We start from the raw sequence: 16,988 nt of genomic DNA, 5'->3' as shown, positions 1-16,988 counted from the left end.
GTGGGCTGCAAGCAGGAGGCAAATCTTTATCGAAATCTCTTTAAGAGCTTTTTCATTGTGAATAAAATGGACAGCATGTACTCTTGTTTGAAGATTCGCCAATATTTGTACATTAATCTTTTCTCAATGCTCCGACTAATTAAAATACGGCTCAGGGTAGAACAGTGAGACCACCGACTGGTAATTTGCTGGGATCTGACAAAAGTGGCGATGACTGAGGTGGCGGAGGAAAATTATTTGGAGGCGGGAGAAAAGATTGTCCTGAGACTGGTTTAAGTTTTCTGTAGTGGTTATTAAAAAAAAGTGAAATTTTAAAGAGAAAACAACTGTGTCTAGATTTATCTCCACCCACCCCCCTTTCCCCAGTGGATGCTGCTGTTCTTAAACAGTAGCATAGAAATTTTGTGGGTTTTGCGATCTTTGCAAGGGCCTGTAGCACTGTCTGCTGGGAAGGTTGGAATGTTTGCTTCAGGAAAACTAAACATAGTCTGGGACGTGAGGGTCCCAGCTGATGGCTGGAGTTGCTACTCACATTGTAATATTCAGGGGTAACTTAATTGTGATGATGGTATTTTGAAAGTTTAATTTTAGAAGGATTAAACATACATTAGTGCAATAAAAAATCTATTTTTATTTTTAGTATGAACACACAGTTTTATTTCTAGCTGTTGCAATAACATTTTACTTTATTATTTTACGATACATGTTGTAAGAGTTGTCCAGAATCTGGATTTAACAGAAAGTACTTTTCATATTTCATTTTGATGCTAATAAACAGTGTCAAAAAGAGCTTTGTAGTACTGATTTGCCTTCCAAAATAGGATCCAAGTCTCAGATAAATGACTTAAAGTATTTTGCGAGTTCTGACATATGACCGAGATCCTCTGGATCTTCTCATTCAAACTGTGGTTTCTCATACCTCTTCTTTTTTGCTGCGGTGGTGTCTCCATACGGAATATCACTTGTACCCCAAATGTCTGATCCTTGCATCCAGAGAGCGAACTGACAGACAGCTTGTTAGAAAAGTAGGAGCTTTCTGTGCTGTGGAGGGGGTGAAGAATGGCCTAGTAGTTGCCAAAAAAGAAATTAGTATTTTTCTGCTGTTCCAGTGGTATGTGTACGCTGCAGTAGAAGCCATGTACAGTAGAGGCTGGAAGCACTCCCACCCTGAGGTGTGGGGAGCCAGATAAGAACAGAAATTATTTCAAAGCATTGTATTTTCTTTCTTGCAAGAGTTGTGCAAGAGAGACTGTGAGACAGACATACCCGTACTGGCTTTTGAAAAAGAAGCCAGTTAATACTGAGCTCCGTCCCATGACAGCTTGATGGCTGTTGATACGTAAACTGAATAGGTTACAGTGGGCTTGGGGTATGCCTCTGCTGCATTGGCAACAGTGTACCATGACCTGCAGTGTATGTGGGGGCTGCAAAGGGCATTATTTGCTGCACTGAATGTTATTACTCATACCCCGGACTCAGCATCAGACTATCAGAGCACTTGAATTAACGCTTGATAGCATGAGGAAGCTACTGCTGCTTACAGGTGGAGAAAAACACGAAGCTTGCAGTCAGACACGGAGGTGAGAGCCTCAGTCTGGCGCCTGACCACTGGGCCATGCCTTCAAAAAGCACAGTGGGGAACTAGAAAATATCTTGGTACCTCACCGTCTAGCATATACAGTGGAATTTGTGGGGGTGTTACTGTTTTTTGGATTTGTTTGGGTTTTTTTTAACATTGCACACACAACCACCTTTTTTTCACCTGTTACTGGAATCTGAATTGTATGTGTTTTAAGCTGGCACATTTTGTTCTTCTCCTGGAATAACTTAAAAAAAATAGTTGATATAAAGGTAGTTTAAGTCACGTTTGGCCTTACCTTTAAGGCTGGGGAGGGTGTGGGGTATGCAGTTTCTAGTTAAAATGGGATGGAATATACATTTCCCCAGATCTTCAGGGTGAAACTTGAACATAAGAAATCCTTTCTGCATGAAGCAACTAGGAAATATATATGAAAGTAACTGAAAGCTTCTGAAGTCCTTAAATGTTTGGAATGACATGCATGATTTAAGTGGTTTTAGATATTGGGACCAGATGTCCTGTGCTCCATTCGGCTCCCTTTGCACAAATGTGATATCATGAGGGATAGTTATGCTGACTCAGGCATTCGGCTGAGTGGGAGGGAAATCCCAGGGGGACAGAAAGCTAGGATTGTTTTTCTAGTTGTAGCTTGTGCTGGACAAACAGACGGGGAGGAGGTGTGGCAGGAGCAATAACTGACAGCCAGAATGCCCTCACATGGCCCTTGCAGCTGGCGGTGGGAGAGCAGCCTGACATCTCCATCCAGAGCAAGGAGCCAGCTGCAAAACCACTGCCATTGCCACCCAGCACGGCCCAGCCCTGCGGGGTACGATGGGAGCCCTGACAGGAACCGAAAGAGGACAGGACTTGCTGCATGCCAGCCGTGGGAAGGGCACATGGGCCAAGGGGCATGGAGCATCATGGGTGACAAGAAGGTGTTGGGTATGGCGTCCTGAAAGGTTGTATACCCATGCACAGGCATGCCCGACCCAGGGCGTGCAGCCTGTTCACCACCACATGGCGATACCAGCGTTGAGGATTACTGCTCAGTTAAGAAGCTGAAGGAGCAGCTCATAGGCAGTTGAGTTAAACTGAAGAGAGAACTGTTAGCTTCTAAAGCAGGAAAACATTTTCAGGATGGGGTGAGAAGATTAAAAGAATGGGATTTCAGAAGTTTTTTACCATAGCACTATCTCAGTGGAAAAATAATTGTCATTTTGCCTATGCCTGTGATTCACTTGATGTTTTGTATTCGGTATATGATGAGTAGTCATTGTGGCTGCAGTTCTTGCCCGTTTATAGGGGGGAAAAAAGTACATCATTTACTTTGAAGTATCACGGTTGTTTCTGCCATCCACTGGTCTCTGAAAGATGGTAACCTGATTAATTTTTAATAGCAGTGGAAAACTGGACAGGAAAATTAAGCTTTTAACCTGGTACATTTCATAGGATGAAATGAGATATAGTTGTATAATTAAGCTTGTTTTATTCTTCCCAACCTGAAAAAGGGAAGGAAAATGTTCTTCCTTGTGTAAATCATGCCACAGCAAGCATCCCTCAGTGCGAATGTCTTGTCAATGAAAGATTCCTTCTACACACAAAAATGGATGAGGAGCTCGTAAGTTACAAACTTACTCATGCGTGTGACATCTGCCTTTAATCACCATGAAAGCCTGAATCCTGTTTAAAGCATGGTGAGCCTTGTACAAGGGCTAGAAATGTCAGTACTCTATTGTGATAACATTTACTGTACTGATTAACAGCCGTGGTGCTCTGCAGTGGACTGATAATCTGCCTTCGCATGTCTCTGTGTTGCCGTTCTGTCTCCTTCCTGTGGTTCCAGCCGGGACTGTGGGCAGAGCAGTGGGATCTTCTCCTGTGCAAACCTCCCATGTCCATATATTTTTGCTTTGTGGTTTATGTCATGTATTGTGTCCTTGTCTATCTGCATACCAAGGTATAAAATACTTTAAAGATGAAGCAAAACATTTCCAAGGTGGCTACTGTTTAAATTCATATCTGTAAAATGCAGTAACATGATCCAGCATCTAGTCTCATATGACCATCTCATGCAAGTATTACTAGTATTTTGGTAAATTCCGACAGTTTTGGCAGGTATGTTTGTCTTAGTGGTAGATTTTCCCTATGTTTTTGGGGCCTTTTGTTAAAGAAAAAGAACAAAAGAGAAGGGCTAGGGAGGGAGAATGCTGCTTTGCTCAGATCTGCGTCCGTTTTCATTGAAATTGTCAACAAAAAGTTGGGTTGCAGGGATACTGTCAAACAGTATCAAACAGGGGTATGTTTTGGTCAAAATAATACCCTTATTCAGCATGCTTTACGTAACAGTATAATCACTAAGCATTGCTAAAAGCTATCAGGTATATGTTTGGTCCTAACTTAGTTGGAATCATGATTGGTATGATGCTTTAGTGCGAAGTGTCAGCGGTGCTTATGGCAATGCATGATAGATGTCCTGATTGTCTATTAATATCAAACTCCTAGGGGCAGAAGTTGACTGGTTTTGTTTAAAAATATCTGATGGTGAGGTAACACACTTAAACACAAAAAGCAAACAGCAATAAGAAAACAGATTTCTTTCAAATGAACCCAGTCATGTGGGCTCCAAACCTCTTTTGTTTTTCACCCATTAGGAGTTGTTTTCCCATTTTACCTCTGTCCCAGGCTATTTAATTTTTAAATTTCTGGTACCAGTGTCCACCGTGGACTGACACATCACCGAAAGTCTGGAGGTTTCCCTGCAGCCCCAAGGAGTTTCTGGAACATCTGACATTAGGCTGGTGTAGGAGTGAAGGATGATGCATAGGACAAAGGGCTGAGAGAGAAGAGGTACCTCAAAAGGCAAGAATGTGGAGGAAAAGTCACAAGATGGAGTTGTTTTGGCTGTCAGTCTCCTTTTATAACTTCCTGCTGTGTGCCAGCCCGTACAGCATGTCCAGTATTTCAGTGTGTATTACCTTAATCCTTTCTGGTATTTCTAAAAGTATTTTCCCCTAGCAGTTCACAATTCTTTTCACTGCGATTAAACACTGTGCCAAAAAGTTTATGGTTGTATTCACCAGATGCATTTTATGCATACTGTTTTATTGTGTGAGACCACTGAGTTTGTGCCTTCTGCTTGTTTTCTGTCCTTTCACCCTCTAAATTTTTTCTGGAATATGCACGGCACTGAGAGCATCTTCACTAACATGAGAATTGGAAAAATCATAGTTTCAACTTCCATTGTTCCTCCTGTGCCTGCCTTGACTAGATTCAAGAGCTGTCTTGTACTCTGAAATTTTCTTCTGTCTGAAGAGACACGCATGAACTGTTATTCTTCCCTTTGATAAGCCAAATGTCTCTCACTCAAGAAATTTACTCTTTTAGTTGTTTTGTAACTCTCTCTGATGTTATCTCTGGTTTTCCACAGCTGCTTAGAAATGGACACTGGAACTGGGCACAATATATTGGAATTAATCCTGACAGTACCACATACTGCAATAAACGTGCTCCCCTACTTCTTTCCCCTGGATACTGTATTTTGTAGTTATACCAGTCCTTTTTCTGTGGCTTTGAGGTAAATATGTCCATTCTGGATTGGCTCAAAGTGTAGCTGCCCTGGTTTGCTTTTTCTAACAATACTCAAAAGCAGCTGCTTACATAAGATTAAGAGAAGAGGACAGGTTTATGTGATACTCTCCAAGCTCCAACCATTTTGAGTTTGGGGACAGATGTGGTTTCTGTGTATTTACTAATACTTGACAGAATTTTTTCCCCCTCTGAGTTTTCCCATCATCTTTATGATCACAAGTAAGAATTTAGCAGCACAACCACCTTTGGCAAGGAGTTCCACATCTGAGCAAATTGCATGAAGAACTACCTCTGTTTAATTTGCTTTTTAAACTGGCTCTTACCAGCTTTGTTTCTTGCTCCTTAGTTCTTGTGCTGGGACAGAGAGTGAGCAATCAGTCCCTACCTGCCTTCTCTAGTCTACTTGTGATTGTCTTTTAGACCTTTTATCTCCTCTGGGTTGTCTGTTTTTCCAACATGAGAGCTGAAGTGATCTAAGTGGTCTAAGCAGGGATTCGCGTCCTTTTCATTGTCCAGAACATCTCTCAAATCTTTTCAGTAACTATCTCCCAGGATAGAATCTCCTCCTTCTGCAGATGTGGTCTGCACTATTGAATAACTGATTTGGTTGTACTATATTTTTCTTGATTTATACCCCTTTCATTTGTTTTCTGTCCCTGTGGATTCTTATCCTTTGCTTTGTAGTGACTGGACTCTTTCCCATTGTTCTTCTCAAAGCCAATGTGAGTTTTAACCTCCTAGGATATTATGTTATCCCCATGTCCTTTTCTCAGTTTGGAACCCCTGCCATTTTCTGGCACTTTTCCCAATATTCCAAGGCTTACTAAAACAAATAAACAACCTCAAAAATACTCCATACACAAAAAATCCTGACGCACATAACACCAAGATCTTTCTCTGATACGCGTTTTATCTTGACTATGCCAGTACTCCTTTTTCATTCTTCTGACACCATTTTTGCCATGCTGATTCATGTTTTTACTGACCACGTCTGTAGAAGCCATCACAGCTAAAAGCTTTTGACTGAGTAGGTTGGAAGTACTCCCTTTTTAACTTGCTGATGAGTCTCTTATGTCAGACATGCGATGATTTAAATAAAATTGTCCTTATCCTTGCAGAGCTTTGTCTAATAAAATCCAGACTTATTAAATATCCTTTTTTCAGTACACTGTTGTTGCTGAGCCCCCATGAACCCATTAAAATATCTTAACACAGCTGTACACTTAGATGGATTCCAAATACAGCGAAAAACTGGACTGTATGATGTAATGACATCACCAGACAGCATAACTCACTGGGATGAGGTGATTTCTGTACTGTGGAAGATTAGATATCAGTGAAGCTTTTGTGATGGCATTTAAATTTTCTGAAAATGTGTAAGTCTTGCATTTCTGACATAGTAACTGAATCTGCCTCTTGTAACACATGAAACAAAAATAACTGAAGAAAGCTGCAAGATGATTGAAAATGGGAAATCGTTCTCAAACAACTCTGGTGCTCAGGAAAGGCAGGAGAAGGGTGATAAGAGGAAATCTTAATTATGCTGTTCAAAATATAATTTCTTTTTATGTCCTAAGGAAGTTAGGTTAAGAATAATACTGGGATATACTACTTTGGCTATGGGTTATAGGTGGAATCCAATTGCTTAGGTCATGATCATGGGCTAGGGAGTTACTGGCTGAAAGAACTCTTGGGCTTTGCTTTTGGTTTGGTTTTAGAAATGATAGGACTTGAACAGCTTGTTTTAAATATTTTTGTTGTTATCACATATTAGCTGTTAGGTGTCAATGGTGTGTTTTTGGAATTATGCAAGAGACACATTAAAAAAAAAAATCTCTGACCAGAAGAGCTTACAAATGTTGTGCTTTTTAAAAGCTTTATGTTGTAAGTTAATTTTTCTTGCCTTTGACTCGTCACTGTGTTTTGCAGTAAGTGCTAATGTCCTGGACAGATAATTCAGCAGGTATAAATTGGCAAAGGACTGTTGATGTCTGTAGTGTTGACTAATAGGCACCAATTAAGAATCTGGCTATATGACAGTGTTGAAGAAGTCGTCCAAAGAGCAGGTGATTATTTATATAATTTTCTTTTATATCTCTTGGCAACCTTAAACCCTAGCTCATGTAGGCTTCAAGCCACCACTGTTGCGTAAGAACTTCAATCTTTGGACTTCATGGCTAGTGTAAGTGTTTCTGTGGCCAAGCAGTAAACCCGAGCAGAGAACCAGTCTGGTTAAAATGATTTGTTTAAATGCACAGTCACAGAAACTGTGCAGGCGCAGAGAGAGGAGGCTTCTGTGGTGGGCAGAAGACAAGAAAGGAGGCCAGTTGGGAGAGCATGCATGTGGGATGAATATGAATCTGTCTTTGACAGCATGAGCCAGGTCAAAAAGAGCTTTTAAAAAGCTTGCTCATTTTCTTTTATTTGCTTTTTATTTGTTTACAGTAGAATTTTAAGACTGTCTACAAGGGCTGGCTGGAAATTGTCTCTGCAATTTTGAGAATATATTTCCTGGGGCAACTCTCAGAGTGGGTGATTAAACACAGAAAAGGGGACTGGAGATAGAATTGGCTCTGTAGGGATATTTCATTAAGGACAGGAGAGTCATTGAGTAATGACAGGGGAGATAGGTCCTAGATGCTTTTACTGTTTCCTGTGTCTCTCACAGTTTAGTTCTCTGCTGTTTTCTTTATACACGTATTCTTGGTGGATTTCTGGATCATCTATCAAGTGAATAGACAGATGCTGCCATTAAAAAGAGACAGATGCAAGTCTCTTGGTATTGACAGGGGTAAGTCATAAACCTGTTTTGGTCCCCAACAAAAGGCAATGTGATCTTTCTCTTTATCTTTAATGACTTACACTTTTTTTTACTGGAATCAGCCATTTACTGCCAGCAACTCACACCTCCACTCTCAAGCTGCTGTGAGTTCACTGGATACTTTGTCTGCTTTCCCCTAAGGCTAAAGTTTGCTCCTTCCCCCTGCAAAGCAAGGCTCTGTCAACCCTCCCCAGCTGGAAACATAAGTTTGAGGCTAAAACTTGTCTGGCATCCAAACTCACTTCCTGCAAAAGGAAGTGTACAGATGGTGGACTTCACTTATCAAAATAATTTCATCCTTTTATTGAATAGCCTGTCTGAACAATTTGATACAATATATTTTGATGCTGACAGATTGGGGGGTTTCCTAATTGTGAGGCTGTAGTACTTTGAGTACCTTCATTTTTTGTGTTGTGTTTTGGGTTGGTTATTCTTCAATCATACCCTACAACTATGTGAAGAGGAGACAAAGAGTTTTATCAAAAGGTTTTATCAAAACCTGTTCAAGTCAAGAATTGTAATGATCAGATTATAAAGTTTCATATGGAAAAACGTAACTTGCGTGGTAAGATCATACTTACTGATTTATTGGGTCAAATCACTAGTCACCATAGGCAACTTAATGAAAGCTAAACACATGAAATGATTGCTTTGCTGGGAGCAGGGCGTACAGACATATTCTCACCCGTATGGAAATTACATGCAATCAACCCCAAATCTCAAGTGGCCAAACAGTGTAAAACAGCAAGAAACAGAACTGCAGCATTTGTTTTATGGGCAGCTGAGCACTGCAGGCAGCTAAGACTCCTCCTTAGCTTGGCAGTGCCTCTTGTTTTCGCTAAGATGACTAGTTCTGCAGAGATCTGTTGCCGTCAAAGGATCTGAGCTGGCTTTGCCTACCCATGAGGTCCTCCCTTGGTGCCTTTGTCGTTTTTAGAAGCTAAAATAGTCTGCCTTTGTCTGGATAGTGGGGAAGCTAATATGCTGCATGGCAAAGTCACGAACCACAGAATGTCACAGACCCAGGTAAACCAAGGCAAATCAAATAGAGCAGTATTGGAAAGCTGCTTATTCCATAATTTGTGAATCCTCTCTTCCCACCTAAGTTATCAGTAAAAGGATCTTGTATTAAATAGGGTGGTCCAGGAGCTTGGGGCACCAAATGACCCAAGGGCTTGTGAGTTTCCACTGATCCTTCTGCTGGTTTTACCTGTAGCTGGATTTCAGGGTTGTTTTTTAGTTTTGTTTTACACCGATAAAATTTCTCAATGTTGTAAAGCTGTGTGGTTCCCATTCCAAAAAGTTCTGTTAACTCATGTGACCTCTGAAGGAATTAAATATACTTTGCTTCCTAAATGGAAAGCTGCTAGAATATTTACATAGTGAAGTAGTCTCTTATGACTATCTCCTCTTTCCTCCTGGATTTTAAAAGAAAATAAATTCCACTTGCTTGAAGTTGATTTTTGCTTTAATATTTTTAATGATGTGTTGAGGACAGTGGGCTGGAAGCATAGGGATTAGAGTGCTCAGTTCTCTTCTCAATTTTGTCAGGGACACGTGTTAATTCAAGTAAACTCTGACCCTCCTCTTCTTTTCCTTACCAGTACACTCTGTTTTCTATTGTGTAAAAGATGTCTAACGATACATATGGCTTTAGATTCTTACAGATTTATTTAATACTGAAAATAATGCTTCTCACAGAAACACAAAACATTTTTTTCTTGGGTTCGTTACACTTCCTCGTAATTCCTGTAGATCCTTTAAATCACATTTTAAATGTCACTTTTGAAGCACAATATCATGTTCAGTGTTTAAAAACTGAAAAAAAAATATTTTGTGTTTTCTTCACTCTGCTCCCATCTGCCAAAACTCTGGCCTTTTGCAAAAATCAGCAAATTGACATCAGTTCATTTACCCTTAGGGACAGTAAATTATTACACAGCTTAAGTTATAAAAATAAATAACTAAGGAGGGTGGAGGAAAGAGATGGAAAACAACAGAAATCTATCACAAACTGTCCCTGGATCTGAAGAATATATGATTATAGCGTTAAAATGTCCAAACAATGCAACCGAGCAGAAGGTGTTAGAGCTTGGGCCTTAGCTGGCTCTGCATTAAGCAGTGTTAATGTTTTTATACAGCCTTTGGAAAGCTCTGAATTGACCTGGTTTTATTATTTTTATTGGCTCCCTTGACAATAGACAAATGGGGCTAACCTGAGGCCAACATAACCAGCAGGAAATTTGGGTCATGGGTAGTTCCATTTTTAAAACTTGTGTTTTAGGATTGTTCAATCAGGGTAATTGATTGATTGTTAGGCAGTGCAGGGAGCCCCTAAATCATCGGAGGTGGCCTGATAATGACAGTCTGCCAGTGGATTTTGTTTGAGGCAAATTTCCCAGCTCCCTGCAGAGCCGTGCTCTGCACTGAGGCTGTGGGTCCCTTTTTTTTTTCATGCACACTCCAGTCCAACTGGCCTGTTTGGACAAAATAGCCTCTGAAACTTGGCAGTTCCATTTGAAGTCCTCTGCAGTGCCATTTCCCAAGAGATAAGGGGAAAACATTCCAGAGAAGTTCATAGCCCAGAAAGACCCTACGTGCATTCTGAAGTTAACGGTTTATTATAGCTCTTTTTCTTTCTTTCATTTTTACTTTGAAGATAAGAGGTGGCAATTTTTACTTTAAGTTGTTAAGCTTTAGCCTGCCCTACAGTAAATCATCCTGAAAGTTTAGACCCCCTTTTTTTTTATCATGTATATTTGAAAATTTGCCAGAAATGCTGTACACACGTACTTTCAGGAGCTACTATACTCAACCTGGAGCTGTTGATCCTAGTGTTTTGTATGACCATGTGCACCCTCAATACATTTGGATAATTTGTGCTTGCAAAATAGAGCTTTTTCAAGAACTCATCTTTTTTGTTGTAGGAGCATGCTATGAGATATTTAGAGATGGGGTTGCAGTAGAGAGTTTGTGTGTTGGGAGGGGGGGAGTAAATGATGTGCCAATAGATGGTAGATCATGTTCAATAATACGTGGCATATGGCTTGCCTCTCCTTAAAGGTGAGTTCAGATTAATATAGATTGAAGTCTGTGATCTGTTCCAGAATAACTCCACATGCAGGTTAATCTTCAGTTCTTAGATTTTTAGGATTAGGCTTTTGTTTGTTGTGGGTGGCTTCCTCCCAGTAGCTGCATACCTCTGAATTCCTTGAAGTTTTCTCTTTTTCCATTTTGAGGTCTGGATGATCTGATATTTATTGTACTGGCATTCAGATGAGAATTTGTTTGTGTCAGTTTCCAAGAAGAGAGCAGGTAATACTGAACTGAGGCAGGGGTGACTTGAAATTTGGGAACCAACAGCCTTGCCTTGAGGGTGGCCCAGCTGCCAGCATATGCCAGACCGGTGCCAAACACCACAGATTTGCTTCCCAGGCAGAGCAGTGCCTGGACTTGCTGTACGTGGGATTTAACGGTCCCTGCCCAAACACACACGGGATGCCAACTCCTCCCAGATTTCTAAATGTTCCTTTTTGGATCCCACATGCTTTTGACCACTGTAGCTTTATAATTTAGTGCTTCAAGTCCACAGTTGCACTTACTTTTAGGTTTAGCATGTGGGTAGTCAGAAAATTCTTCTCTAAGGTATGTATTTGAGTAGAAACATAACATCTGACCACATTAAAGTCCCTTGAAAGATGGGTCCCTGGCAAAACTTGTACGTCAGGAGCAGGGTGAGGCCCAAAGTCCACAAAAGTGTTGCTTCCTATAGCATAGAGTGGAAAAAAGTTTCTTCAGAGCTTGAGTAATATGTGCTTTCTTTATGATTGAAATCTATAATGGATCGGTGTAGGTAAAATTACAGTTAATGAGATGCTTGTTAGTGTTTCTGAGATTGTCAAAGAACAGCTGAACCAAAATACAACCAGGATTTACTGAAGTGTTGTATGGAGTACTGCAGGAGGTAAAACTTTCAGTTTCTGTGTTCCCGAAGTTAGACTCTGAAATCCCTGCTCAGGTTTTGGAAAAAAGCTACTCAGTTGGCAGAAGATCTCAGAACTAAATTAATGCAGTTAAAAGCAGTGATAAACATAATTGTATGTTTTTTTTGTTGTATAAACTCATGTCTTTTTCTTGTTTGCTTGTTTTTTATTTTATTTACTTATTGTGAATCTATTTAAAGGGTATATTATTGACTGTGGTGCCCATTTACCATAACTAGTCTGCTTGAAGTTACTGTAGTAACAGCCAAGAATAAATGTTTGCAGACTTGGCATTTTGGATTATAAGAGATTCAATGTGTGGCTGTACACTATGAATCAATGCACAGGTTTTCATAGGGAGCTGTTTCGTGATGTCAGGGCAAGGGGCAGTGTACTGGTGTTGCAGGACACCTCTTGGATGGACCCAAGCAACCACTTCCACCAAGAAAGGAAGGCTGTTCTTCTCCTAGACCTCCCTCCCTGTGCAGGAGAGCGTGCTCCTCCTGCTTGCCTTGCACTGGCCCTGCTTCTCACCTGATCCCACTGCTGAGCTGCAAACTAACCCACTGCAGAAAATTAGTGTGTGGAGATTTCATATGCCGTTGGGTGTGCACAGCGAGGGTGGCAGTTTGCTGGCATGATTAGTCACTCTGCTGTCCTAAGTGGCACAGATCCACATGGCAGATCTAAACCCCAACCCTGATGTTACATGATGTGGATTGTCAGTGTGGTACTTCAGGGTTTTCATGTCTGAAGTCTCCTTCTTACAACCACAGTAAAGCTGTGTAGACACCTCTCCCACAGAGATGAGAAAAAGCAAGTGCAATTTCAACTGCTGAGGACCTAGGACAACCCAGCATACTCTCTGTTTTCCCCTTCCTTTTCTCTGCAAGCCTTCCTCTCCGCATGCACACATTATGATCATCTTTCAGCCTCTTGGTCATGTCCTTCCCAATTCCACATCCAGCATGGACGTGCTGTGGGAATGAGGCTGACCTGCCTAGCAGAGACCCCGCGTACACAGCTTGAGAAGCTGGTGAGTGTGCTGTGAAGGAGGCAGAGGAGGGTCAGGGCACATGCCAGGCTGGTGGTGGCTGCCCTGTCCTTGCTGCTGTCATAGAGGTCTTCTAGGAAGCCACGCTGGTCACTTAAACCACTTGTGAAGCACGTGGTTCCCTCTGCGTCTAATTTTCTGGGTTTCTGACCTGAAAGCATAGGCTCGGGTTTGCAGCTGTGCTGAGAGCTTGCAATAGCAACTAAAGTCAATGGGAGCTGGTCTTTGAACTCCCTGCTCAAGTACAAAACCAGGCCTAAGGTGGAGGCCCAGAATTTAAAGGAAGCATTTGACCTTGTGCTTTGTACCGTTTCCACCCATACCGCAGGGACTGATGCTCCCATCCTCTCATCATACTAGTACACGGAGAAGATCTAATCATCAGGCTTTTCAAGTGCTAAGATGCTGCTATCATGAATCCCTGGGAAAAAACTTGTAGACAATTAATAAATTTGCTGTCTGAACAGCAAATAAGTCACAGGACCACGTGCCGACAAATGAGAATGCAAATATTGAGCAATGTTTCATTAAGTGAACACTGTGAGAAATAGGAGAAATAATGTTATGAGAAATAATAACTTGCGGATACCAGCAGGAATATGTCTGATGCTAACTGGTAAACACGGATGCCAGCAGGAATATGTCTGATGCTAACTGGTAAACACTACAGAAGCAATCTAATGCGATCTTCCTTCTGTTTTTCAGACTATTGGTGAGTCAGAAATGCCCAGTGTTTTGAAGCAGTTACTGCCAATGATCAAGTCCTACAGTGAGAGGACAAAAGATGATTATACCTGCGAGGACTTCCTTGTCTTGCTGCTATACATGTATTCTGTGGTTGGAGAAATCAAAAGTGGAAAAGAGCTGGACGCAGCTGAAGAAGAGGTGAAAAAGGTGCTGGTCAAGGCTATTTGTGATGAGCCAGAGCCATCCCTTTTATTGCAGAAAATAATGGGTAAGATTCTGTTTGTGTGGTGAGAAATTGGGTGGCTGGGAATGCGGCAACTGGGAGAAACATATAAAAGTGGCTTGACTTGTCTGCGGTGTTGAGGATACGTGAGTAAGCACAAGGATTTCCTGTAGATTTGTTCCATCTCCCTTGTTCATATATGCCAAATGCTGACAGGCTGTCCTTGAAGAATGCTGAGTCTAATGAAAGCTCTACAAGTTGTTCTTCTTGTTAAAGGTTGGCTAAGTTTGTGTGTTTTCATAAGGTAATCTTTTCCACAATTTCTTTCATTGATCAGTGTAAAGTTGACCCTGCAAAGTCAAAATTAATTCTGGAAACATGTTCAGTGAACCACAGTTGCTTTGTGAATACGAGAAGCTGGCCTGTCTGGCATAAAAGGAGAAATGTGTCTAAAACCAACATTGAGCTTTTTGCTGAAACATGAACATTAGCCTTTAAAAATAGCATGCTAAGCCTTTTTTATAGATGAGCACTCATGGAGTAGGAAAACCCCAACCTCTTGGTGCTGCTGTCACATTTTAGAAAAAATTAATTGTTAAAAACATTTGTTACAATGAATGAACTGTGGCTCAAGGGTGACATACCTGAATGGCAGAAGGGATCTCACTTCCTGCTGTCAGTTTTCTCAGTATTTACTAGTAGTGAGCAGGTTGTTACCCAGGTCATCTTTGAGGTAGAGAGCATATGAACATAAATCAAGATGTTGTGAGGACCTTACAGTTGAAAGCCTTTGCCAAAAATGGGCCTAAGTGGGGAGTCTCAAGGGAAGTCAAATAATGCTGCTGTTGGTTATTCTGGAACTATTACCTCTGGACTCTTCTACTTCAAAATACAGGTGTGATCTGACCAGTCTGCTGTTGTTTTGAGTGTAAAATACTGTAGTGGTTAAAAGACTGCTACTGTTTAGGGATGGGCATGTTCAGTCATATTTGCACTGTGCTGTTATTTTAATACTCCTGGCCATGGTGCCCATGGTGTTCCAGGCTTGCAGGCCTTTGCTCTTCTATTTTTCAATATATATTGCACATCTTGTCCACTGTATGGTGCTTCCCTCGCAACCTCAGTGATGTCTTCTACTGGATGCGAGGCAGCCATTTCTAAACCGCCATTTTCATATTTTGCCTTTTCTCCTATGATTGACAGTGTTTTGAATCACAGTTTTATCAGTTTCTCTTAGTTGTGCCTAATGTAAGTATGGTAAGATTTGAAGTCTCTAAAACTTCAGCTGACTACCAAAGAGAAGCTGCATTCCTGTGTACATAGATGCTTCTCTTGTTGCTCTGTGCTCTCAGTTTATGTAGTTGCAAGCACGGATGGAGATCAAAATAGACATTGTGCTTGTCTTATGTTCCATAACCTGTCAATAATTCCATAGTTTTTATGAAATACTTTTATGCTTTATTTCCAGTGTGCATGTTTCCTGAGTAAAAGTGAATATCTGGGTGTTGGCTCTCAACTTCTGGGCAGATGAACAGGTGAATGAGTATTTCAGTACAAAGATTCTTTAGTTTATGAAATTAAATTACTTTCGTCTTTTTACATAGTAGATGGACTATTAGAATCATGGTGTGTGTATGAAGTACAGCATTCATCTCCTTAGGCATAAGTATTCACTCTGTTATGTGCGGTATCTGGCTATGAAAAAGAGAAGGCCTTGACACTGTGCAAGCACTGTTCAGCAACAGCCAAAGCATTCATGTGTTATCTACGTGGGTTTAGCCACAAATCCAAAACACAGCACGATACAAGCTGCTGTAAAGAAAGTTAACTGCATCCCAGCCAGACCCAGTACAAGCAGTTTTACACCAAGCACATCATTATTACGTGATGAAGTTACTTGTATAACACAAAGCCAGAGTCCTTGCATCCTTCTATTTCTGTATCTGTGTTTAGCACAACCATGTTTGTGCTTTCTGCACAAGTGTGTGATAGCATCTCCCCTTGATTGCATACCTGGTTTATCGGCATTCTTCGTTTTTACATCTTATTTAGAATGACAGTTCTTTTGACTTACTCATAAAAGAGGGGGGAAAAAAGTATTAAAACTTGTTGTCATGACCAGAAATAAGGATTGTCTTGGGAGGAAAGTATAAAGTGGAATTTCTAGGAATGCCCCTTAGGTAGTTTTCAGGCGTTTATTCATCCACCAGATTGCTTTCTCAGCATTAGTGGAATCTGTTGAATTTGTAGTTTTCTGTATTTGCAGTGCACTTGAATTGGGAACACTGGGAAAACATAAGCAGCCTTAGACCTACTCTTCCTTGACCTGTGTTTTGCTAGGCCTGTGTTCTACATCCCACTTCCCTCTGAACCTTGGGTACCTTGCTTGCTGCTCGAGAGGCAAAGCAAGTCAGAACCATAGGAGCACCCACAAGCTTTCCTTCAAAGGGACAGCAGGAGGATGTTCTTTGTAGCAGGGCTGACAGCTGTGGAATAGATGCCAGTGCCAGTTTCCCCTTTTGGTACAATAGTGGGTATAATGCTGAGACATGTGCTTCCAGCAGAACATGGTACGAGCTATACAGACATATATAGCAGGTACAGGTCGGGCTATTTTCACAAGGTCAGCTCAGCTCTGCAACACAGCAACAGCCATGGGCCTGGACAGATCATAGTTCAGACCTACAGCGTTCTGCCCTCATTTTACGATAAGTCAGAAACAAGAGAAAACTTTTTTTTGCTCTTAAATGGCCACAAAAGTTAATTAGGGTAAAATAAATCTCAGTAATTCTTGAAATCTCTCATTCATGACCAGAACAAAGCAAAATGTTCTTGGTCTTTCATTTTCAGCTTTCCATCAGGGTAAGTGATAGGGGGGATGTCAAATTGGCTGTGTCAGTAAGAAAACTAAACCAGTTACTGGGTTCAAGACACTGCCTGCTGTCTCACTCCTCACCTACAGGTTCCCATGTGGGACTAGAGTTCCTGAATATTCAATATCCATTCTGCAGTAAATCTGCTCTTAATAAGTAGCTTAACCTGCAGAGCTGCAG

At 41.1% G+C, this 16,988-nt stretch overlaps 1 protein-coding gene across 1 annotated transcript in view; it reads left to right on the top strand.

Moving 5' to 3' along the window:
- SCFD2 (sec1 family domain containing 2) overlaps positions 1–16,988 on the top strand; it is a 202,119-nt gene that overhangs the window by 76,890 nt on the left and 108,241 nt on the right. The window contains exon 5 of the mRNA XM_080386071.1: positions 13,731–13,980. Within this exon, the coding sequence (XP_080242197.1) occupies positions 13,731–13,980 (250 nt within the window). The remainder of the gene's footprint in view (positions 1–13,730; positions 13,981–16,988) is intronic.

The sequence above is a fragment of the Falco punctatus genome (assembly GCF_963210335.1).
Source record: "Falco punctatus genome assembly, chromosome: 1".
Taxonomy (NCBI): domain Eukaryota; kingdom Metazoa; phylum Chordata; class Aves; order Falconiformes; family Falconidae; genus Falco; species Falco punctatus.
This window is presented reverse-complemented; position numbering and strand designations above follow the sequence as displayed.